Source organism: Hypanus sabinus, chromosome 15 (genome assembly GCF_030144855.1).
Source record: "Hypanus sabinus isolate sHypSab1 chromosome 15, sHypSab1.hap1, whole genome shotgun sequence".
Classification (NCBI taxonomy): Eukaryota; Metazoa; Chordata; class Chondrichthyes; order Myliobatiformes; family Dasyatidae; genus Hypanus; species Hypanus sabinus.
The window spans coordinates 49,422,827-49,447,635 of record NC_082720.1 but is presented as its reverse complement, the minus strand read 5'-3'; the positions used below and the strand labels follow the sequence as shown (position 1 = coordinate 49,447,635).

At 39.5% G+C, this 24,809-nt stretch overlaps 1 protein-coding gene and 1 long non-coding RNA gene across 2 annotated transcripts in view; both read right to left on the bottom strand.

Annotated features, from left to right (window-relative positions):
- Positions 1-9,175: 9,175 nt before the first annotated feature.
- LOC132405505 (heterogeneous nuclear ribonucleoprotein A1-like) lies at positions 9,176-10,400 on the bottom strand. The gene has a single exon (XM_059990372.1). It carries the CDS (start codon positions 10,352-10,354, stop codon positions 9,374-9,376), a length of 981 nt encoding a protein of 326 aa, XP_059846355.1. The 5' UTR covers positions 10,355-10,400; the 3' UTR covers positions 9,176-9,373.
- Positions 10,401-11,156: 756 nt separating this feature from the next.
- LOC132405507 (uncharacterized) overlaps positions 11,157-24,809 on the bottom strand; it is a 43,885-nt gene continuing 30,232 nt past the window's right edge. The window contains exon 3 of the long non-coding RNA XR_009515902.1: positions 11,157-12,965. This is a non-coding gene — a long non-coding RNA (uncharacterized LOC132405507). The remainder of the gene's footprint in view (positions 12,966-24,809) is intronic.

The window sequence follows — 24,809 nt, the reverse complement described above, 5'->3', positions numbered from 1 at the left end:
ATGCATTAATCACTACAGCAGAGCAGATTCAGCTTGTACTGGGCAGTTCAGAGAATGCTATGGTAGGCAAGCTATAGTTGGTCTCTGTATGGCATCACAGCTATTGGGCAACCTACTAGAGTCCAGGACTTGAGGAGAAGTCAGGACAGTGTTCAGTTCTTAAAAGATTGCATGAAAAATTGGTGGGGATTTGGATTTGAGAACACAGTACTTTCCTCCTCAGTGAAGATAACAAATTCATGTAGACCCATCTTTAAAATTGTGGTGGAAGTAAATGGATTTATACACTTGACAGACTTCGAGAGAATCCAGTTAAACAGATGCAGCCTAGTTACCAAAGGTAAATTCTCGGTCATCTAGTACTTGTACATCTGGAATTCTCATGCAACTTGAAAAAAATCTAAGGATATTAAGCAATTTCATAAAACTTATTCAAAAACATAAATTTGAATTTGGTAAACCAGGTTCTGATGTGATTGTATTCAAACACCTTCTCCCATCAGCATACAGCACAGCAGCTTACTCCTAGTCCCTCACAAATGGTGGGTGACCCCAGTCAGGTTTCATAACTATTCTCCTGTCTAACTACCACGTTGGTTAAGAACACTCCAAGCAAAAGTACCACATGAAAACAGGTTCTAATATTAAAATAGAAATGGAAATGTGTAAAAGATTGAAAAAAATGTGAAAGTCAAAATGTTCTTATGAAAGAATTCAACATTATTTTCTTAATGATTTATGACCATAAATCACAACTTGCAAAGCTCAAGACTTCATGAATTCAGTGATTAAATATATTTTTCTAATTAAAGGTTATATTGAATACTATTGTGTAATATACAACAATGTTTTCTTTAAACAGTTCTCATGCAACAGGCATATTCGTGCAACTATCACCCTCCATTCCCCATGGATGCTGGATGGCTTAGAGATTACTGTAATAGGTTGGGAGCCCACTTGGGAATAACTATCAGGTGCAGTAGGCTCATTGTCTGGGTAAACAGATTCCCCAACAAGAAGAGCCAATTTAAGCCTCAACAAGTGTTGCAGTCACAATATATATGCTAAAGTATTCACGTTGAGAATATGATGGACACGCCAAGGAACTAGTAATCTGAGCTCCTTTAGAACTGCCAGGATTGTCACCAGAAATTCCATTGTCGTGTTCTATTACTGTCAAAAGAAGACTACTGACCACTGAGTTCCTCCAGCATTGCTACTGGCCATCAGCTGGATGTAAAAGAGGAGGAGAGGACAAAGAGAACATCTGTGATAGTGTAGAGGCAAAAACTGAATAGCACAGGGTGGTGCTGGTTGGAAGGCTAAATCCCACTATAATTTTCCATGTCACGCCACTGGCCACTGTTCTTTTCTAAAATGTTGAAGAAGATTTCTGTTTTGTAACAAGGAATAAGGCAATTTGGTATACTGAATTTAAAAAATGCTGGAAAAACTCAGCAAGAGAAGTTAACGAAGTGTACGTGTCAGGTGAATGACCACTCACCACAATCAATCATTTCTCACAAGCTGCGATTCCCACCACCCGCAATTGCAACTCTGTCATGGAAAGGCTATGGAGACATCAGAAAGGCACAAAAGAAAAAATTAGTGTTGTAACAAAGGTCAAGGAGGAGGATTATCAAAAACTTAAACAAAACTCAACCAATTTGGGACAAATTATCCATTTCTGATTTGTAAACACTTAGCAAATAACCTTATTCCATTTTAGATGATGTTATAATATTTTAGAAATCAGACTCCACAGAGGAACCTGAATTTTTAGATTCTCCTCATCACATGCCTGATCCCCACCAATCACTTCCTGTTCAGGGTATTAAGTTTACCATGAGTGGACAGAGGTCCTTTGATTATATATATGTAAAGCAGTTCCTTGTAATCAGCTCAATAAGGCCTTTGTGGTATCACCAGGAAGTTTAGGTTTGTACTTAAATACATGAATTAGCCAAACCTAAGAGAGACTATAGAAATACTTTTCATCCCATTTATTAAACAGGCTTTTCTACACCCATGTCAGTTAATAGTGCAAAACCACAATATTTCCTCTTAATATTTTCATGTAAATTATTTTCAACAGTATTATGATCAAGTTTGACCTATTATGTTCTTTCTTGCCATCTCTACTTAGTTCAAATTCATCCACCTGCTACAGAACTCAGTAAGGTATAATAAAGGCAGGGTGGTTACTGGACAAGCAATCCATTTTCTGGGCAAACAATCAGAGACACAAGTAGTCCCAACATGGTTTTTATGGAATTTAAACTCAATAGTTCAATTTAATATCAGCGAATATATACAGTATAGAACCTGAAATTCTTACTCTCTGCAGACATCCTTGAAACTGAAGGAAACCCCAAGGAATGAATGACAGAAAAGAGACAAGAGCCTCAAAGCCCTCTGCCCCTCCCCATGCACAAGCATCAACCCTCCCCCAAATTATTCCAGCATAAAGCATCAGCATTCCCAGCACCCACCATGCCAGCAATAGCAAAACCCCCAAAGAGAGACCATGGTCTACAGTACAGCAGAAACTGTTCACTCCAGAGTCTCTCTCTCTCAGTAACTAGGGTCATACAGACCCTTCCACTCCTTCCACAGTGACAGGAGAGACAATAGTTGCTACTTTGATGTTAGTCAGTCTGAAGCATGGTTTTTAATCTCGAATTCCCCAAATGGAGAATCGGCAAATTGATTACCGAGTGCAGAGCCCTCTGAAAGCCACTCCTGCTGTCTTCGACATACACTTCAGCATGTGGCACCAGGGAGAATTCGTGTCCACGAGGCTACACAGGCCCCAAGTCGCAGTGATAACTACCACATTCTTGATATATACACCCAATTACTGAAGTCTTTCATGGCAGAAACTATGTTGTCTTTTGCCATTGCGACTTATATCTGGAAAAAGGGAGGGCGGAAATGGTCCTGGGGTCTTCACCATTGATTTCACACATCATTAAGTCTCATGGTGTAAAGTCAAATTTCTATTCCTTCAGCTCCCACCTCACTTAGCTGACAAATCAGTGCTCCTCCACTTTGAACAAAACTTATGAGCACTTTTAAGTCCTCTGGGTGAGTGATTCCAGTGCCCACCACTGAGAATGGTACCTTCACCAACCAAGCTATTTGATCCAGAATACTGTCGGATTTGGTCCACAGCCAGCTAGTCAGCAAACCTAATGGCATGTGAATGTGCTGAAAAACGGTAACATTACCACACCAGCCAGATAATAACTAAAAACACCTAAGCAATTACCCAAGATTTTCACTGGCATTGCTATAGCCATGCTCTCTACCATTAACATTTTGGTGATTACGTTTTATATTTAGATAGCCAGAAATATTGTTAAAGGATGTCAGAGGCTGGTTATTCCTGGCAAAGCTGAGTAGTCTACCGGTCCTCCAGGTTCAGGGGTTCAGCTCAGGAATTCCAACCCTGACTGGCAAAAACGAAACTGTTGTGAAAACAGCAATGAAGAATCCTCCTACACCTGAGTGCAACAATATTCCTGAGTCTCCAGCCGGAACTTGCATGACGGACAATAGTGAAAACTGAGCCTTGGACACCACCGGAGATGGTGGATCTTCATTGCTGCCCTAAATGCCAGTACTATGTGATCTTCTTAGTTCTACTGTTGGAATTTTAATATCCCCCTTTACTTTGCATCATTACCCCTAATCACTTAACCTCATGTCTTTTCAGATTCCTTTTATCCTCCCTGTATACAGTAGTAGGCCATTTGGTGCCTCGTGCCATCCTTATTATTCAAGTGATCATATATACATCAACTCACTGTGATTTTTCTGGTCTTCACCATTTAAAAGGCCTAACTAAGTGTATTCTAGGATGCTGTGGGAAGGGAAGACAAGAAATTGCTGGAGCCCTGGCAACAATTTTTAATATCTTTCTTAACCCTGGGTGAGGTACTGGAAGGAGCTAATGTTCCTTTATTTAGGGTGGGCTACAAGGACAGGCCAATGAACTACAGGCTAATGACTTTAATATCTGTAGTAGATAAATTACTAGAGAAAATTCTGAGAATTTATTCATCTGCATTTGAAAAGGCAAGGACTGATCAGAGGTGGTCATAGCTTTGAGCATGGGTATTTGTACCAAGAAAGTTACCAAGAGCAGGGCAGTACTCTGAGCTTGAAGCTGAAGATCACTTGGGAATCAAGGTAAGTTAGCCAGCTAGATGCAAAATGAACTTGGTATGAGGATTTAAAGGCTGGTAGTGGAGTTTTTTTTTTGAACACCAAAGGCCTGTGACCTGTGCTGTGCTATAGGGATCGTTGCTGGGTCCACTGTTGGTTATACAGGTTGATGATTTGGAAGAGAAGCAAGCTTGTGAATGACACCAAAACTGATGATGTGCTGGACAATGAAGATTATCCAAGATCTAGATCAATTGGGAAACTCAGTAAAGGAATTTAACTCAGACAAGCATATTTTGAGAAGTTAAACTTGAGCAAGACAACACAATAAATAGCAGGGTCCTGGAGTGTTGTAGAACAAAGACCCAGGGTCAGAAGTATATAGTTCCCTGAATATGGCAACACAACATGGCAAAGGTAGCATATTGCAGGTTAACCTTCATCACAAAGGGCACCATTGGTGAAACTCCACCTGGAATATTGTATGCAGTTTTGGTCACCATACTGTCGAAAGGATATAATGTAGAAAGATACACAAGGACATTGTCGAGACTGGAGAGCTGGAGTTATGATTGAGACTGTATAGGTTCGGACCATTTTCCCTAGAGTGAGGAAAGCCAAGCTACAATCAAACTCATAAGGAACACAAGGTAAGGGAATCTAACTGGTGGATATAAATGTAAGAGAAAAGACTCAAAGGTGAACCCGAGAGGCAAATTTTTCCTGGAACAAGCTGCCAGAGGAAGCAGTAGAGGTTATAACATTTGCAACGTTTGAGAGATTTGGACTGTTTTCTGGATAGGATAGAGGTACAAAGGCAGGTAATGGGGATAGTTCAGGAAGACATTTTGTTTATTATGGATGAATTGAGCTATAAGGGCCCATGTCACGAAGATTATAGTAGGATAGTCTGAAATTTCATCCAATAACCAAGTCTCCAGAGTTCCTTTGGATAACCAAGTGCAAAGATTCAACATCCTTTAAGTAATTTTTTCTCAAGCATTTCTGAATGACCTATTTTAAGATTGTGAAGAATGGTTCCCTATATTCTTACCTGGAGAAACTAAGAAATTTATGATCTCAATAAGACCACTTTAGGTTTCTTCCAAACTCTGCTTAAGCAATCTCCCATTCCAGTAATCAATCCACTGACCATTTGCTGTATTCCTTCTGTTGCAAATGCGTAATTTCTTCTTAGCTGGTGATATTGGTCTTGCATGTAATATTTCAGACCCTGCACTCTCAAGCTTGCAGTCAAGCAAGATGTCTCACATTTGCTTACGGCAGTGGAGATTTCATTTTTAAAGTAGTATTTTCTCCACATCCAAAGAAAACATTTTTAGTTTCTGCAAAATGTTATTTAAGAACTCTTCAGAAAGTAGTGTAAATATCAGCTTATCCCTAAAGACAGTGCTGCTTGCTTTAAAGTAGATTTCATTGTAAAAATCCGTCTGATGATTTGGAAGTTTTAGTCAAGTTTTATTCACAGGTGTAGACTTGCCAGTCTTACACTCACTCTTCTGGAGCATCATAAAATCGTCACGATTAATGACTATATAGCTCATAAACTACACTGATTAAAGACCCATCCCAATTAAACCCACCTTCTGGCTTCTACTTGGGCAGCAAACTATGTATAATAGATTGTATGTTAAAATGCCAACAAGTTAATTAATCACAGCCTGCAAGTGTAACCAGGAAAAGGTGTCAGAATGTCACCCTCCTTGAGTTTGTTTATGGAGTAGATGGGATACTACTTCCAACTAGTGAAATACTAAGTCCAAGCTGTGACTTGTATTAAATTCATTGAGGCAGCTGTCAAAACCAGCTGCTTAATTCCCACTTCATTTCCACACCAAAACGTAAATGTGCTTCAAATGGAGATACAACTTGTATGATCTTGGGAGGAAAATCATGTTTCCTGCAGTACTGTATACAGATAAGCTACAAATCTACTTAGAAACAGGAAAGATGAAATGAGAGGATAGCTTAAAAGCTGGGCCTTCAAAGCTTGCAAGGAATTGGGTATAAAATAATAGTCAATGAAGCTGAAGGAAGTAAATATATTTGTTTACTTATCCGAATAATCTTGTATCTGTTTCTATAATATGGAGGTAATCAAATGAGTTAGAGAGCCACATTGAAAGGCCTAAATAGATGGAAGGTTCCAATAGTAGAAGTCTCGGACCAGAGGAAACCACTTCAGAATAGGACATTCCTTTAGAATAGAGATGAAAAATTTCTTTTGCCAGAGGGTGGTGGATCTGTAGATTTCATGGCCACAGACATCCATGGAGGCCAAGTCACTGGGCATACTTAAGGTGAAGGTTCCAAGTTACTGAATTATGGGGAGGAGACATGAAAATGAGGCTGAGAGGTCAGCATGATTGAATGATGGAATGAGCCAATTTGCCTAATTCGGCTCCTGTCTAATGGTCTTGTGTTACATCTCACTAATGTGGTCTTGGATTTGGTATTGTAAAATAGGGTTAAAAAACAGACTGGATTCATTCAATTAGTGCAGGGTGCAAAATTGTGAATTAACATGCCACAGAACTCTGGATAGCACTGAAACAGTAAAACATTTATAGGTCAGGACTTGGAAAAAAGCAGATAATGCAGGTACCCAGCTTCAGAAAAATGTGAACAGAAGAAAAATGGCAAGGAATAGTATCCAAACTTTGATGCCTAACCCATTGTTTCATGCTGTTAATTTAAAATGCTTGAGAAAGTTGAAGCAGAGGAAGAAATAAAATAAATATTGAGAAACCAATCAGTTAAACAGAAAAACAGCTTGGTTTTAATATTAGAAGAAAAAATTATTTTAAGGGAATTGGGCAAATCTACCACACTCAGCCAGGTAAAACAATAGTAGCCATGATCTGCCTATTTCTGACTGCAGATGATGGATGTAACAAGAGGCGTGAATAAACAGCCATATATAACCAAAGGGGACAATGTAATTAACTGGTGTGAAGCTCAGAAAATTAACATTTTCCCTGCAAAAATAATTTGGATGCAAGAATTAAGAAACAGCATCCAAGAGTTACGAAAGGTGGCAGTTTTCCCTCAGGGTATAATTGAGATACAAGGTGACCACAAAGGCTTACCAATGAGTGATAGCAGGGATCAAAACCATATTACAAAATAAGTTAATTTTACGGCAACAAGATTGATCTAGGTTATGTGATACACAAAGCACAAAATTCTGTACAAGGGATCAACTAAAGATCAAAATCAAGTAAAGATGGAGCGTAAATAATATAGAATTTAGGAAACTTTCAGCATGACAGAAAGTGGAAAGAATGGTATAACAAAAATCTTTAGGATCAAGCAAACTCAATAACCACTTGAAAATTCCAATACAGGCCAATGTTAATAAAGATGGCACCAGGATAGTGTTATGGAAGAAGTGCAGCCCTTTGGATTGATCAAACCAATGCCCTCTTGAACTGCTCAAATAGGCAGGTGCAGATATATGGCACTCTATTTGAAGCATTTTTCTATCAATACCTAAAAAAAATCAGACAAAATATTTTGTTGGTGTTTTGTGAGATCTGTTTCACAGCTGGCTGTTATGCTTCTGATAAACCAGAACCTCAAAACTACTTTACTGCCTTTAAATCAAATTGGGTTGTAAAGATTAGAAAAGCTCTAATATTAAATAGGGAAGAAACAGCATTTAGCTTTAACAAAAATGATGCAAGGCAGAAGCCACAGAAGGACTTTCAGACTATCCTACTATAATCTTAGTGAAGGAGACATGAATCAGGTCAGTGAGATGTTCGAAAGAAAAACCTTTTAAGACAGAATAAAAATTCACCATGCATAATGGAAACCACTGATCAGCTGTGATGGTGAGGATTTCCTACAAGACTTAGCAAATAGAGGAACAATGAACCTGAATAAAATGAGCAGCTGCAATTTGATTGCAAAAGCTGGATTGATACAAGGGAAAGAAAGTACAGGGTAAAAGTAAGTGTTAGCACTCTACAAAATGGTATTGTTCAACTTTCAGCCCTACTTCCATCTTACTTACCACTGCCTTTCTCATTTTGAAGTCTGATGCAAGGATACTTTGGTGAGTTTACTTTCACATCGGCTGGGAAAGAAAAATCAAATACAAAATGAGAGTACATTTTTAAAGATCACTATCTTTCTGCCTCAGCCGACAAGATTTAGTTTTCCTTGCAGATACTCCAAATAGAAACTGGAGTTTGGTTTATTAATTTTATGTCACCTTCTGACATGGTTATTATCCGAAATGAGTGGCTCTCCTCAGCATCTAATTTCACAACAACTAAAAGACAAGACTGATGTTGATTGTGCCCTTGCATCTTTTGCTCTTAATCAGAAAAGATGAGTAAGATTAAGCTTTGACTGCAGTGCTCAGGTGATGGCATTTGAGATGAAGAGACATTGAAAACCATCTCAGCTAATCTGTCTGATAAGCAGTTTGAAAAAAAACATGCAGAAAATAAGTTAGGATCTGCTCCATGGCATGATTTTAAGACAGGCCATCACGATGCCTATAAAGATTCAGACTTCCATGTGTTTGATAGTTTACACACACATTTGCAGGATAATTTGTGCAAAATGAGTATATCCTATAACTGAAGCTGGGAAAATGTTAAATCAAACTTAAATCCTAAATCCTCAAACTCCAACAACCCCTCCTCCTCACCAGAGAAAAACCACCTTCTCTGGTTTTCAAATTACATGTCAGCTTCACTATTCAAATAGTCTTGGTGACCTTTAGAACCTCAACGAAGATTTGAATGTAACCAATTACATGCACTTCCTGTTTTTTTTCCCTCCACTGTCAATCAAACCACTTGTTTATAAGCTCCAATCAAATGTCTTAGATTTTGCACTTAGAAATTTATTTAGTCTTATCAATAAAGAACAGATGTAAAAGTAAAATATGGTCTATAATCTTTAACTATCTGAAAAAACCCTCTGCATTGCTTTCTAACACACCAGCTGATTAAAAAACTCAACGAAAAAAACTGAATGTTTTTTTTATTGTGAAAAAAGTATACAATTATCCTTGATTAGTTGAATACATTATGCAGCTTTACAGCTACTTCTGTGTACATATCAAATACGTCCCCTTTACACATTTTACACACAATTCACTTTTAGGTTCAGAACCATTTGTATGAACAAATACTTCCCCCTTACACAATGAATTCATGCTATGTTAAAAGGCATATCCACCATAATCTCTGCTTCTGCTTCTATTACTAACACCATAATCTCCCCTGTAGGGTCCAGCAGTATACTTCTCCATACCGCCCCCACCTCTCATGGGGCCATAGTGGGAGGGCTCAGGGGAATAGCGCCCAAAGTTATCATAAGCATCGTCGAAATGTTCGTGGTTGTAACCTCTATCGCCACCATAGCCAGGAAAGCTATAATCCCGAACGCGATCTCCGTAACTTCCTCCCGAAAAGGAACGATCACGTCGGGAATATCCCACATCACCATAACCACCATAAAGATCTCCTCGGCCTCCTCGATCATTGTAGTAGCCGCCTCCGCCGCTTTGCGGCCCGTATCCGGCAGAATTTCCAAAACTGCCATCATTCCGACCGTTTCTTTGGGGAAAGCTGCCAGCTCGACCGCGAGATCTACTTCCGCTCTGCATCTCTTCCTTCGACAACCCTTTCTTGACTTCACACCGGTAGCCATTAATCATGTGGTACTTCTGGATAACAGCTTTATCAACAGAATCGTGGTCATCGAAGTACACAAAGGCAAAGCCTCTTTTCTTGCCGGTGTCGCGGTCACAGATCACATCCACTTTTTCAATTAAACCATAATCCGAGAAATAACTCTGCAAATCGTCTTCGTTGAGGTTTTCTTTGATGCCGCCCACGAAGATCTTCTTTACTTTCATGTTGAAGCCCGGCTTGTTCGAGTCTTCCCTCGGCACAGCTCGTTTCAGATCCACCGTGCGGCCATCTAACACATGAGGCCTAGCGGCCATTGCAGCATCCGCCTCGCTCGGCGAAGAATACGTAACAAACCCGAAGCCTCGGGGGCGCCTGGTGATCGTATCTTGAACCACGACACAGTCAGTTAGCTTGCCCCATTTCTCGAAATGGTTTCTGAGGTTCCCTTCCACCGTTTCAAAGCTGAGCCCGCCAACAAATAGCTTACAGAGCTGTTCCCTCGCCATGTTGTACAGCAGCTTTCACCACACACTGCAGGAGACTGACTGACTGCCTAATGAGCTCTATATAAGCGTCGGCGGCGGGGGCGGGGCCTCACCCTCGCTGGGCGCCTCCGATTGGTGCAGCCCGGGCTGCTAGGTAACCCCAGCCCCATTCTGCGCTGCGGCGCTCAAGCCCGTCCGTCCCATTGTCCTCACCAGAAATAGAACAGCACAGAAGATTCAAAGTGACTGCCTCAGTGTAACATTTACAAGGGCTTCAATATGAAAGCAAGTTTAAATATTTGTACACAGGCATAGTTATCGGTGCAGATTTAAATAACTCTGCATTTTTAACAATTAGCACTACTACTTAAAATCTACTTTTCCTACATTTTAGTTCAAGGGATATTCGTGCAAGACCTTGATCACTGACTGATTAGCTTTAGTTGTTCTACAACTTTGAACTGTAGCCGATGTTCTATAGCCCTTGAGAAAAACTAAGTTCAAAAATGTACATGTGCCAGAACTAATGTGACTCAGGATAAACTTTCTTTATCTTTTAAAACTACATAAAAGATTTAGAACTACAATTTCTTATTAGTGATATAAACATTGCAACTCATGCAACACTTGTATATATTCTAAATATGTTGATTTTAGAAGTGTTGCTTTCCATAGACGTACAATATTATTTTCTAAACATAATTTAATACTTTCACAAAATCTCTTCTGTCCCAAGTCACCCTAGTTTTCAGCACTTTGCAGAGCTCAAATGCTGGCCTGGAGCCAGGGTTGGATGGGCTTTTAAATTATCTGGACCAAGTAAAAGAATCTGATATTATTGACTCTAAAAATTCATGATATTGCCATAAACCAGTGGAATTTAAATTAAGCAATAAATACAAAAAGAGAATACAATGTTGATGTTTATTGCTTACACGATTTACATTTGGGCAGTTTCATTTCTGCTGCCATATACTCAAAATATTGCAACCACCAACTTGTACATAATTCTTTACAATATGCATGGACAGGACTAGTCATTAAAAGAACCCTTCTCAACGATGATCTATAGTTTCTAAACATCCTAATTGGTTCCTATTCTACATAGCTAGAATTTGTAAATAAGCTGATCAAATCAGATACATCAAAGATTTCCAGAACTGATCTGGCAAGCATTCAAATCACTGTACAGGTATTTAGCAAATTCAATTTACTACTAACAAAGAGAAGTAAAATTAGCACTCATTTCACAGTATCCAAGGGCATGGGAGAACTGTGAAATCATGATCAACAGTAGTAAGACATATCAAAACAACTTGAATTAAACATTCCTCCATTCAGGTGTATTGAGTGTATTCAATGACAGTTTGGTTCCAATATGAATAGAACTCTTCAATTTTCTTGAGAGAAAAATTACATAAAAAGCAAGGCACAGTTAAAGGCCAGTTGAGTTAACCAGGCCTATGTATAATCCACAAGCATCACTTCACCCCAATTATCAATTCTGCTTGTTTTTCTCCATTCCTTCCATCTCATGTTTGGATTCAGGTTTTGCAACTAAATTAATGCTACAGAATTCAAATAACGTTGTGTCTGTCCTATTGTTCAATATTGTGAGTGATTTCTCCAAACCTCTTCCCCACCAATCCCTTTGTTATACTAACACAACGTCCATTGATTCCCTTAATAACGAAACACCCACAAATCAGTTTGGAAATACTCGTGGAATTACACAGGCCTCAAGCACAGAATCCCAAAAATCTACTACCTTCAAAGTTTCAGTCAGTGCTCTCTACTGTGCATCTGTAGAAATTCAGCACCCCCCCCCCCCCAACTCCTAATTAACAAGCTGCAAAACCTGGTCTTTGTACTCATCCTACAAGTGAATCCTTGACTTCCTCATTAGAAGACTCCAGTCTGTGCAGACAGTAACACCATCTCCTTCTCACTGACAACCAACGCAGGCACACATCCAGGATGTTTACTTAACCCACTGCTCTACTATCTTCAGTCATAACTGTGTGGCTAGGCACAGCCCCACACCATCTAGAAATTCACTGATAACACAACTGTTGTGGGCAGAATCTCAAATGGCAATGAGAAGGCACACAGGGAAGAGTAAGGTCAACTGGTTGATTGGCATCACAACAGCCTCACAATTAACATCAGCAAGACCAAGGAACTGAATGTGGACTTCAGGGGGAAGTCAGGAGAACACACCCCGGTCCTCATTGACGTCAATGAAAAGGGCGAGCAGCTTCAGGTACCTGCACCACTCAGAGGATCTATATTCACCTAATACATTAGATCTAATTACAAAGGCGGCAAGCTAGCAGCCATACTTCATTAGGAGTTTGAGGAGATTTGGTATGTCAAAGACTCTTGCTAATTTCTACATGTACAGTAGAGATCATTCTGACTGGTTACATTGTCGTCTTGTCTCCAATGCACAGTATCACAAGCTGCAGAGGGTCGTGGACTCAGTTAGTTCCACCACATGCACAACCCTCACCGCCATCAAGTCATCTTCAAAAGGTGATGCTTCAAGAAGGCAGCATCCATCATTAAGGACCTTCATCATCCAGGACATGCCCTCTTCATGTTACTGCCATCGGGGAGTAGGTTCAGAAGCCTAAAGAATTGGAATTGGTTTATTATTGTCACATGTATCAAGATAAATGAGAAATTTGTCTTGCACACTGTTCATACAGATCAAATCAATATACAGTTCATTGAGGTAGTACAAGGTATAATGCAGAATAAAGTGTAACAGCTACAGCAAATGAACAGTTTATGCAAACAAAATGAATATAATCATAATGAAAAAGATTGCGAGGACAAGAATTCACCTTTTTGGACTAGCGAGCCATTTAAGTCTTATAACCGCTCCTACTCTGCTGTCTTTGAGCCTGGTGGTACAAGTTTTCAGATGGGAGAAGAGAAAATGTTCAGGGCGGGTGGGGTTTTATCATTTTTCTCGCTGGTTTACTGAAGCAGTGAGAAGTATAGGCAGAGTTCATGCATGGCAGGCTTATTTATGTAATGTGCTGAGTTAGTCCACAACTCTGCAGTTTGTTGCGCTCTTATGCAGAGCAGTTGCCATACCATGCCATTATGCACCCAGATAGGACGCTTTCAATGGTGTAGCAATAAAAATTAGCAAGGGTCAATAGGGACATGCAAAAATTCTTTAACTTCCTGGGAGGTAAAGGATCTGATGAGCTTTCTTGGCCACGGTATCAACATGGTTGGACCAGGACAGGGTACTGATGTTCCCTCCTAGGAACTTGGAAGTTCTGAACTTTAACTCCGTGGAGGTACTTCTCCAGTTCTGATGTCAATGTCCAGCTCTTAAATGTTTTAAAAAACAGTTTCCTTCTTCCCTCCATCAGATTTCTGAACAGTACATGATTGTATATTATTCATCCCTTGCATTATTTTTGTAATGTAATATTAATATTTGTACAGTACTGCTGTGGTAACAACTTCATGGCATGCCAGTGATAATAAACATAATTGATTCTGAAGGACATCTTACCTTAGTTCTGAATAACTGAACCTTATTGAGGCAATAACCTCTATTCTAAATACCTTTGCCAGACATTCACCCTACATCTACATTGATAAGATTTAAGAATCTTGCATGCTTCGATGAGATTACCTCACTCCAAACTCGCCAGACTCAGGTTGTTTAATCTTTCATTAGGGGAATTCCACCCCCAGTCCATCCAGAAAACAATTTGGTTGATTTGTTACACTCCCTATATTGCAAACTCAAGTCAGGAGACCAAATCTTCCCAATGTGGTCTCATCAGGGCTTTATGAGATTACTCTTGCTATAAAGACTAGCGCTCCATTTGCCTTCTAAACGAATGATGAACATGAACATCCATTATATATATTTCCCCTTGGGTTTCATCAAGTAGGAAGCATCTATTAAATCTGCCTTTTTGAACTATTCCAGTTTAAATATGCTCACCCTCGCCTTCCTGAATAAAGTAAATCCATCCCAATAATCTACAAAATGAGCAGATACAGTTTTTCAGCATTATTCTATCATCTTAAGTAGGTATATTCTGCCACTTGCCTACACTCCCTGGTATTTGCTTTTGAGTTACTTTGTTTCCTTTAATAAAAGACCTCACAAACCATATTATGCCAGATTCCATTCATTAACCATAGAACCAATTAACATAGAACCCTTTGGTCCAATTCATCTATGCTCACTCAACTCGTCCCATATGCTTAGCCCATACCAGGCAAAACTTTCCTATGTACCTTTCCAAATGCTGAAAGTGTCCTCACTCCTACCACTTCCTCAAGAAGCTCATTCCGTCTTCCATCGCCTTGTGTGGAATCACTTGTTCCTCACATCCCTTTCAATTCCCTCCACTTCACCCCATAGGTCCTCCAGTCCCAGATACACCCCCACCCCCAGAAAGTGTGTGCACCCATGCTCCTTATGATTTTAAACTTCCACAAGGTCACCCCTCAACCTCCTTTGCTTGAGAAAGTCTGAGTTTGTACAGCCTCCCCTTATAACTGAAACCCTCAAGTTCTGGTAACATCTCTGCGCATCTTTTTAGTACCTTCTCCATTTGAATAATATCCTCCTATAATAGTGGGTCTAGAACGGTACAACAATACGCCAAATAAGGTTTTGCACAAAGGTAGCATGATATCCCAACTGCTGATGCCCTTACTGAAGGCAAGTATGCCATAAACCTTCACCACCCTGTTAACTGTCACCACTTACTAGGAACTATGAACCTGTACCTCACCTGTTATACTCCAAAATATTTTATCTTCCTGAATATTGGTACAATTATCTGCATTAATGATTTGACACAATTTTCAATTATCAATTCTCCACTTCAAACATTGAGGCATTTATTAGCATGACATAAATGGGGCACCAAATTACACTCATAATGGGAAATGCCCTTTAATTCCCACCTTCTGTAGCCATTTCTCAGTCTACTCAGCTGGCCATCTTTATTCCATGCTCCACTTTTGTCCCCAATATCTAATGTACCGTCCTCCCCCACCCTCTGACCTTTGTGAATGTTAGGCAGTGCAGCATGCTTAGTGTTACAGTATAAAAGCTTTTTAAAAAAAACTATTTAATTTCAACTTCACAAGATATCATTTTCCAATCTATTATTTTAATATCTATGCAAGCCAATACTTGTTCCCATTCATGCTTTCTTAATTTATCCATTCAAATATTTGACTAGCAAAATACATTTTTGCATCCCATTCAAAAACATTACTCCTGTTGAAATTGAACAAAATGGATAATTAAGTGACTTTCATAATCATGTAAGGTGGCACTTACTATGTCACTTCTGAGGAAAGAGAAAGTGTTAACATTTCAGGCAAGATTTTCCTTCAGAAATGGAAAAGAGGAGAAGAATTAGTTTTCAACAGCAGAGAGTGATGCAGGAATGTTGAGTAAAACAAAGTGCATCTCTGATAAAGGAAGACCAAGTATACTGATGAGTAGCAGTTATAAACATTATGTATCTTTGTGTAAACTAGGGGCTTGTATCAGGGTGCAACTTATAGAAGGATGTCCTGCAAAAGGCAAGGTAAAGGCATGTCCAACTACTATGTGCAGCAAGTAAAATGGACCAGCTTACCAACCTCTACAGTAGTGTGCTTCACAGAATTCAATCTTAACTAATTTTAACCTCTCTAAATAATAGCTGAGCACGTCGGACAGGAAGGCCACATCTGAAATTTGTTGAAGTCATGCCCTTTAGAACAAGCCACTTCCAGCCAAACAGCTGACCCACAATATATACTAAAAGTGAAAGTGCACCGCTATAGTTTGCCCACAAAAGGCCAAATTAAAAATAAATTGGCTGAATATACAACTGAAATCCAGACCTAAAGTCCAAAACACCTTTGAATACAACTTGGTCTCTTTTGGATCATAGTATATCCAGTCAGCGATGTCAACCCTTGCCAAATGCCTTGCTAACATCACCATAAAATGCACAGCTCTATTAAAATCCTTGTTACCAAACTATTGAATTAAGAAAGCCCTTTAAATTACTATTCTTTGTAGATCTATACTTTTCTGAAAATACACTTTTTAAAATATATCACACATTACCCAAGGCTAGGTAAAGTGTAGAATTATATTTTTCTTCAGAAGAGCAGATATACACCATTTTGTTACATCTTCCAACACCTATACAAGGGGAAATGAAAATGGTTAGAGTTTACCCATCTTCTGTTTCTCCTACCAGCCACCTACAAAATGGGTAACTTACAATAACCCATTTCTCGATCAGCACATCTTTGGGATGTGGAAGAAAACCTCAGTGGTCACTGTGAGATTGCATAAATTCCACATTTAACACTAGAAGTCAAAAATCCAACCATTGAGATGGCTGCACTATCTGCAGCACCACTACACTATATATTCTCATGTGCTTCTCTACAATTTGGGATAAATCTTGTTCAATTTTAGCAACTGTTGCAGAAAAGAAATACTCTTGCTATCTGGTCTTTTGCACCCTGTGTTTCACAATTACTGCATCTGTCAAGACAAACAGAATACGATTAATTACATCTGCCACCAGATACAGACCAAGGATGCCTTATAGCAGGGATGGCCAACCTATGGCACACTGCACCCCAGTGATAATAATAAAAAAGTAAGCCCACTCATGCAAAAAGTATTAACAAAAAACTGATTTGTAGAAAAAAAATCTATAACAGGAATGTCAGTGTGTTGCAGATTTTTGCCAGTTTACAATTGACACTCGTGCACTACGGAGTTGTGCTTTGTTTGTCCTTTGTGAACATTCGCAGCTTTGTACTTTTTCGAAAATTAAGCCTTGTTTTTACATTCAGTTACTCATCACAGTGCAAAAGAAAAACAGAAAGTGATAGTAAGTGTGAAGTCAATGAACAGTGGGAAAATGAGTTCTTATCTATAGCGGGCCCATCAGGAAAACCATTGTGCATTGTTTGTGAAAACACCTTCTCACATAATAGAAGATATGATCTTAATAGACACTATAAAATACAACATCAGACTGAAATTGAAGGAAAACTGAAGCTAGTGCTTGGGTTACAGAAAGAATGTGATTAAAAAGAGAAATCAAAAGAAGATAAAATATTTGTTAAGAGTCATATTAAGGTAAGCAATGTTTATCTATGTTTTTATATTAATTCAATATATCATGTAAAATGATAAATATGTCTATATTAACATATTTTTACAAGAATTGAATGGGGGTACAAGAGTTGTATGGTGCATTTGAACTTGAGCGTGAAAAAAAATTGATGCTTGATGGATTAAAGGCACCACTCAATTAGATTATGTGTAATACACCTGCAAGTTTTGTTTCAGAATCTCTTTCCATGCACCATCACAGAACCAAAGCTGGAGATGGTCAGTTCACACAGACTCTTCTCAACACTCCAGAAAAAATCCAATTTATTCTATTCCTCTATTTCCTTCCAACCACTAAGCATTTTCCCCATTGTCCCTCCATCTTTTTCCCAATGATCATCTCCTCTGGTACAAATTCCAGACAGCTATATCCCTCAGCTATTTGCAATAATAACAAAATTACACAAGTTCCTCCAATCTATCCTCAAATCCAAGGCTATTCATTCCTTTACCCTGTAGATGCAGTGTATATGGATTTCAGCAAGGCATTTGATAAGGTACCCCATGTAAGGCTTATTGACAAAATAAGGAGGCATGGGATACAAGGGGACATTGCTTTGTGGATCCAGAACTGACTTGCCCACTGAAGGCAAAGAGTGGTTGTAGGTGGGTCATATTCAGCATGGAGGTCAATCATCAGTGGAGTGCTTCAGGGATCTGTTCTGGGACCCTAACTCGTTGTGATTTTTATAAATGACCTGGATGAGGAAGTGGAGGGATGGGTTAGTAAATTTCCTGTATTATTAATGCGACTTCAAGTCTATTGTATTCATAACCTATTCATTATTATGTTATATTTTTTCTATATGTATATATGAAACTCAATAAAAAGATTGAAAAAGAAAAGAAATTTCCTGATGACACAAAGGTTGGGGGTGTTGTGGATAGTGTGGAAGGCTGTCAGAGGTTACAGTGGGCCATTGATAGGATGCAAAACTGGGCTGAGAGGTGATAGATGGAGATCAACCCAGATAAGTGTGAGGTGGTTCATTTTGGTAGGTCAAATATGATGGCAGAATATAATATTAATGGCAAGACTCTTGGCAGTGTGGAGGATCAAAGGGATCTTGAGGTCTGAGGATACTCAAAGATGCTACGCAGGTTGACTCTGTGTTTAAGAAGCCATACGGCGCATTGGCCTTCATAAACTGTGGGATTGAGTTCAAGAGCAGAGAGGTAATGTTGCAGCTATAGGACCCTGGTCAGACACCACTTGGAGTACTGTGCTCAGTTCTGGTCGCCTCACTACAGGAAGGATGTGGAAACCACAGAAAGTGTGCAGAGGAGATTTATAAGGATGTTGCCTGGATTGGGGAGCATGCTTATAAGAATAGGTTGTGTGAACTCTGCCTTTTCTCCTTGGAGCAACGGACGAGAGGTGACCTGATAGAGATGTACAAGATAATGAGAGGCATTGATCATGTGGATAGTCAGAGGCTTTTTCCCCAGGGCTGAAATGGCTAGCATGAGGGGGCATATTTTTAGGGTGCTTAAGTACAGAGATGTCAGGGGCAAGTTTTTTTTTTAAATGCAGAGAGTGGTGATTGTGTGGAATGGGCCGCTGGCGGCAGAGGCGGAAACTGAGTCCTGGATGGGTACATGGAGCTTAGGAAAATAGAGGGCTATGGGAAAGCCTAGGTAGTTCTAAGGTAATGACATGTTTGGCACAGCTTTGTGGGCCAAAGGTTGCTGTAGGTTTTCTATGTTTCTATCTGGACCCATCAAATTCTTTCTGAACAATGACAACCACAATCAGACAATATTCTGGCTGTGAACAAACTACTGTCCACTTTGGAGAAAAAGGTTTTTTCTATGCTTTCCTTCTGCTTCAAACTCTTGGCAGAACTCAAGCTTTCCTTTACCTCGCATTGTATGATCCTCACAGCCACACTGTTCCAAATTTGGGGAACCCAACCTTGTGTACATATTTTGAACCCTATTCAAGCAATATCTATCTTATCACATGAAAAACCCACCACCATCACTTCTCAAAAGCCTCATACAGCTGACAATTCATTTACAGGACACATACCAAATTGTAATCTGAGCTTCGTAAAGTTAGCATTTTTCAATGGAGAACATTCTCCTTAGCAACTGGAATGACTGGAATAATTAATCACCAAGAGCAATTAGGACTGGACAATAAAAGGCAGATTTTCTAGCAAATATAAGATTTTTTTTTAAAAAACTTTCTCTTGTAGCTTTGAGTTCTGGTTACAATTCAATATTTAATGTCTGCATTCTGGAAATTCCCTCATCAGCCTTTCTAGACAGAGGCTGCTTGACCTACTGCACATATACAACTATTATTACTGGATATTCAAAACTAGAGTTGTGAAAATTACAACTTGACACAGGGAAACTTCACATTTAGATTACCATGAAGAGCTTGTTAAATCTCAATTTACCTTAAAATGGATACAAAAAGAACTAATTTAAAATATTACAAAACTTAAGTCAATACAAAAATGACATTTAAAAACAGCTCAGCACATCTTCAGGCATTTGCTCAATGGTTCAAAATATTGTCACTAAAATAGATAAGTAAAACTAACTTCATAATACTCTTGAAGAAATTAACACCGTGGATTTACTGTTATTAATTTCACATTAATTTTTCCATGGAAGTAGGCATTGAATACTGGATGTCTACATTAAATTTAATTCTGGATGCAAGTTTTATACATTAAGAGAAGAGCAATAAGTGCATAAATTCACTGACGTTGTGGCCTTCAGAGAGACGGTTGAAAGAGAGGCAGGAATGGGTGATTAATATACCAGGTTTTCAGTTTTAGAAAAGATAGAGGTGGTGGTGGGAGTTGCACTACTAATCAGGGACAATATCACAGCTGCACTCAGGGGAGACATAATGGAGGAGACAGATACTGAGCCCATTGAGGTAGAACTCAAGATAAGAAGGATGCAATCACACTGATGAGATTGTACTACAGAACCCTCCCCTCTCCCCATAGCCACTGGGTCACTGAGGAACAGATATGTAAACAAATTATGAAAATGTGTAAAAATATGTTGTTGTTATGAAGGATTTCAAATTCCCTAGTATAAACTGGAACCTTCTTAGTATAAGGGGTTTAGATGGGGGCGAATTTAAGTGTATCCAGGAGGATTTCTTATATCATTATGTAGTCAGTCCAATGAAAGGAGGGTCTGTACTGGACCTGGTCACGCGGCCAGGTGACTGACCTTTCAGTGGATGCACAGTTAGGGAAGTGTCCACAACTCAACTTTCAGTATAGCTATAGATAAGCATAGGTATGATCCTTGCAGGAGTGTCTTAAACTGGAGTTGTGCAAATTACAAGGGCATTAGGCAGGAACTAAGAGTTCACTGAGAACACCTTTTTTTCTGGCAACTCCACATCAGGTACATGGAGAGTATTTAACAATTGATTCCATAGAGTACAGGAAAGCATGTTCCTGTTAGAAGGACGGGGTGGAAAGATAAGAAAACCTTGGATGTCCAGAGAAGTGATGAATTTAGACCACAAAACCTTAAGACTGTAGGATACAGGAGCAGAATTAGGCCATTTAGCCCACTGAGCTTACCCCACCATTTCATCATGGCTGATGAATTTTCCCTCGCCCCAATCTCCTGCCTTCTCCCAATATCCCTTCATGCCGTGACCTATCAAGAATCTATCAACTGCTCTTAAATATTCATAAAGACTTGGCCTCCACTGCTGCATGTGGCAGCAGAATTCCACAGATTCACCACTACCTGACTAAAATTCCTGCTCATCTCCATGCTAAAAGGATGCCCCTCTATTCTGAGGCTGTTCCCTCTGGTCCTAAACTCTCCTACCATAGGGAACATCCTCTCCACATCCACTCCATCAAGGCCTTTCACCATTTGATAGGTTTCAATAAGGTCACCCCTCATTCTTCAGCATTCCAGTGAGTACAGGCCCAGAGTCATTAAACACTCATCAAGATGACAAACTGTTCAATCCTGGAATAATTTTCATAACCCTCCTTTAAACCCTCCCCAGTGTCAGCTCATCCCAAGAGTCCACAACTGCTCACAATACTTCAAGTGAGGCTTCACCAGTACATATAAAGCCTCAACATTACATCCTCGCTTTTATATTCTAGTCTCCTGAAATGAATGCTAGCATTGCATTTGCCTTCCTCACCACAGATGCAACCTGCAAATTAACTTTTTGAGAATCTTGCCCAAGGATTCTCAAATTCCTTTGTACCTCAGATTTTTGAATTTTCTGTCCATTTAGAAAATATTCTACCCTTTCATGTCTGCATGATCATACATTCCCTGACACTGTGTTCCATCTGCCACTTCTTCACCTATTCTTCTAATCTGTCTAAATCCTTTTGTAGCCTGCTTCCTCTAAACTACCTACCCCTCCTCCTACCTACATATCATCTGCAAACTTTGCAACAAAGCCATCAATTCCATCATCCAAGTCATTAACATATAATATAAAAAGCGGTCCCAATACAGGCCCCTGTGTAACACCACTAGTCACTAGTAGCTAACTAGAAAAGGCTCCCTTTATTCCCACTCTGCCTCCTGCCAATCAGCCAATTCTTAATCTATGCTGGCATCTTTCCTGTATTACAATGTGCTCATAACTTGTTAAGCAGTCTCATGTCTGAGTCTAGAAGAAATAAGTTATATAAAGTTTTGGAAGTTAGGATCAAACTGAGCCAATGAGGATTATAAAGCCAGAAAAGAACTCAAGGAGGGATTTAGGAAAGCCAGGAGGGGCTGTGAAAAGCCCTAGGCAAGTAGGATTAAGGTGAATCCCAGGGCATACTACACATTAAGAGCAAAAGGATAACTAATGGAGGGTGGGGCCACTCAGGGTTAAAGATGGGAGCATTTGCTTGGATGCAGTAAATCCAGGGATGTGAGAGGTCCTTAATGAGTAATTTACTTCAGTACTTACCAAGGAAAAGAACATGGAGGAACAGGAGATCAGTGCTGAGTCCATAAGTACTTTCGGGTGTTTAAGAGGTCAAGGTGGAAGAAATGTTGGGTCTTCTAATGAGCATCAAGGAGGACAATTCTCCAGGACCTCATGGGATATACCCCAGATTATAGAGGGAAACAATAGACGAGATTGCTGCGGCCTTTACCACTATCTTTGTGTCCTCTCTAGGCACAGGTGAGGGGCCGGAGGACTGGCAAGTGGTTAATGTTGTACCTCTATTTGAGAGAGCAAAGGAAAATCTTGGAAACTATGGATCTGTGTATGTCATCTCAGTTGCAGGGAGAAAATTCTTAGGGACAAGATACATAAACATTTGGAAACCCATGGCCTAATTAAAAAGCCAGCATGGCTTTCTGCAGGGCAAGCCGTGTCTTACCAATTTGATTGTTTTTTGACAAGCTGACATGAGAGATGGATGAAAGTAGAGCAGTAGATATTGCCTACATGTATTTTAGTAAGGTATCGGACAAAGTCCCTCATGGGAGGCTAATCCGCAGAACTGGTTTGTGCACAGAAGACAAAGTAAAGGTCAAAAAGACTTATTTGAGCTGGAGATCTGTAATTAGTGTTGTTCCACAGGGAACAGTGCTGGGATCTCTGCAGTTGGTGATGTATATAAATGACCTGGATGAAAATATAGATGGGTGGGTTAGTGAGTTAGAGCAAATAATATCAAGATTGGTGGAATTGTGAATAGTGTAGAAGACTGGCAAAGAATACAGTGCAATATAGATCAGCTGCAGATAAGCGCAGAGAAATGGCAGATGGAGTTTGACACATAAATTAGGTGTTGCATCTCAGTAGGGTAAACACAAGACAATACACTGGTAAGGGCAATACCCTTATCTGCTGCTAAGAAGAGAGATCTTGGGGTCCAAGTTCATTGGTCCTTGAAAGTGGCTACACAGATCGATACGAGTAGCAAGGCAACTTATGGGATGCTTGTTTTTAATTAGTCGAGGCATTGAGTTCAACAGTCCAGTGGTTATGATGCAACTTGATAGGAGTCTGGTTAGGTCCTATCTGGAGTATTGCATACAGTTCTGGTCACCCCATTACAGAATGAATGTTGAGATTTGGAGGGCTCCCTGGTTTGGAGGGCATGTGCAATCATGAGACATACTTTGGTTATTTAGTCTGGAGCGGCAGTGGCTGAGGAGAGATCTGAGAGGTTTATAAGATTATGAGAGGCATACGTAAGAGTAGACGGAATATTTTTTCCCCTCTAGGATAGAAATGTCTAGTACTAGGGGGCAAGCATTGCAGGTGAGAGGGATTAGGTTCAAAGGGGATGTGAGGGGCAAGTTTTTTTAAAAAAAACCTGTGGTGGATGCTGGAATGTGTTGCCTGATGTGGTGGCAGAGGTTAATACATTTGAGGGTTTTAAGTGCCATTTAGATAAGCACATGAATATGGAGGAGGTGAAGGATATTGACATTGTGTAGGGAGGAGGAATTAAGTTTTTGGGGAATTTTGAATTACGCTATAGCTGGTTCGGTGCAACACTGTGGGTGAAGGGCCTGTTCCTGTGCTGTACTCTTATGACCATTCAGTGCCAGACTTCCAAAAAGCCCAAATTTTGATATAAACTGAACTGGAACACACTGGATTTGTGTACTTCACCCCATTTTCATTTGCAAATTTGAAAGTATTTGGAAAAACACACCAAGCCTCCACAACTATTTTTACACTTTACTGTCTCATTTTCTAAATTTAAAATATTGAAGTAGGAATTTCAGCTTATCTACAATACATTGTATGTCATGTTAAATCAAAAGAAAAAAAATTCCAAAACCTGAAATCAATTCACTAAAAATTAACAAAATCATGAGGCTGAAAAAGGATTCATCCCTTTTGTAATTAGTATGCTAACTCCATTCAGATGAAGTATGCATTATTACCTTACTAACTCAATTTGTTGATATAGAAATTTAAAGGATCATCCGTTTTCAATGAACTCTTAAGAATATACACCTCTGTAAGGTCCAACAGTGTGGTACAGTTTCAACTAACCAAACCAAAATGAAAACAAAAGAGCATTCCGGACAAGTCAGGGAAATTATCTTACAAAAGCACAAATCTGGGGAAGGGTAAAAGACCACCTCAAAGGGACTGAACATACCTGAGCTCAGTGCAGTCCATTGTAAAAAAAAAGTGGAAAAAATATGAAACTACAGCCACACTAACTTAGTCGCTGGAGAAGAAAATGCACTTGTAAGGGAGGCTAATGTGATACCAACAGAAGTCAGTGGTTGCAACTGGAGATGAAGCTCATCGCTCCACAATCTCTTAAGACCTTGCACAAAATGCTA

What these genes read in the sequence shown, in the direction of transcription:
- LOC132405505 (XM_059990372.1), bottom strand. Translation starts at nt 10,354, where the DNA reads ATGGCGAGGGAACAGCTCTGTAAGCTATTTGTTGGCGGGCTCAGCTTT.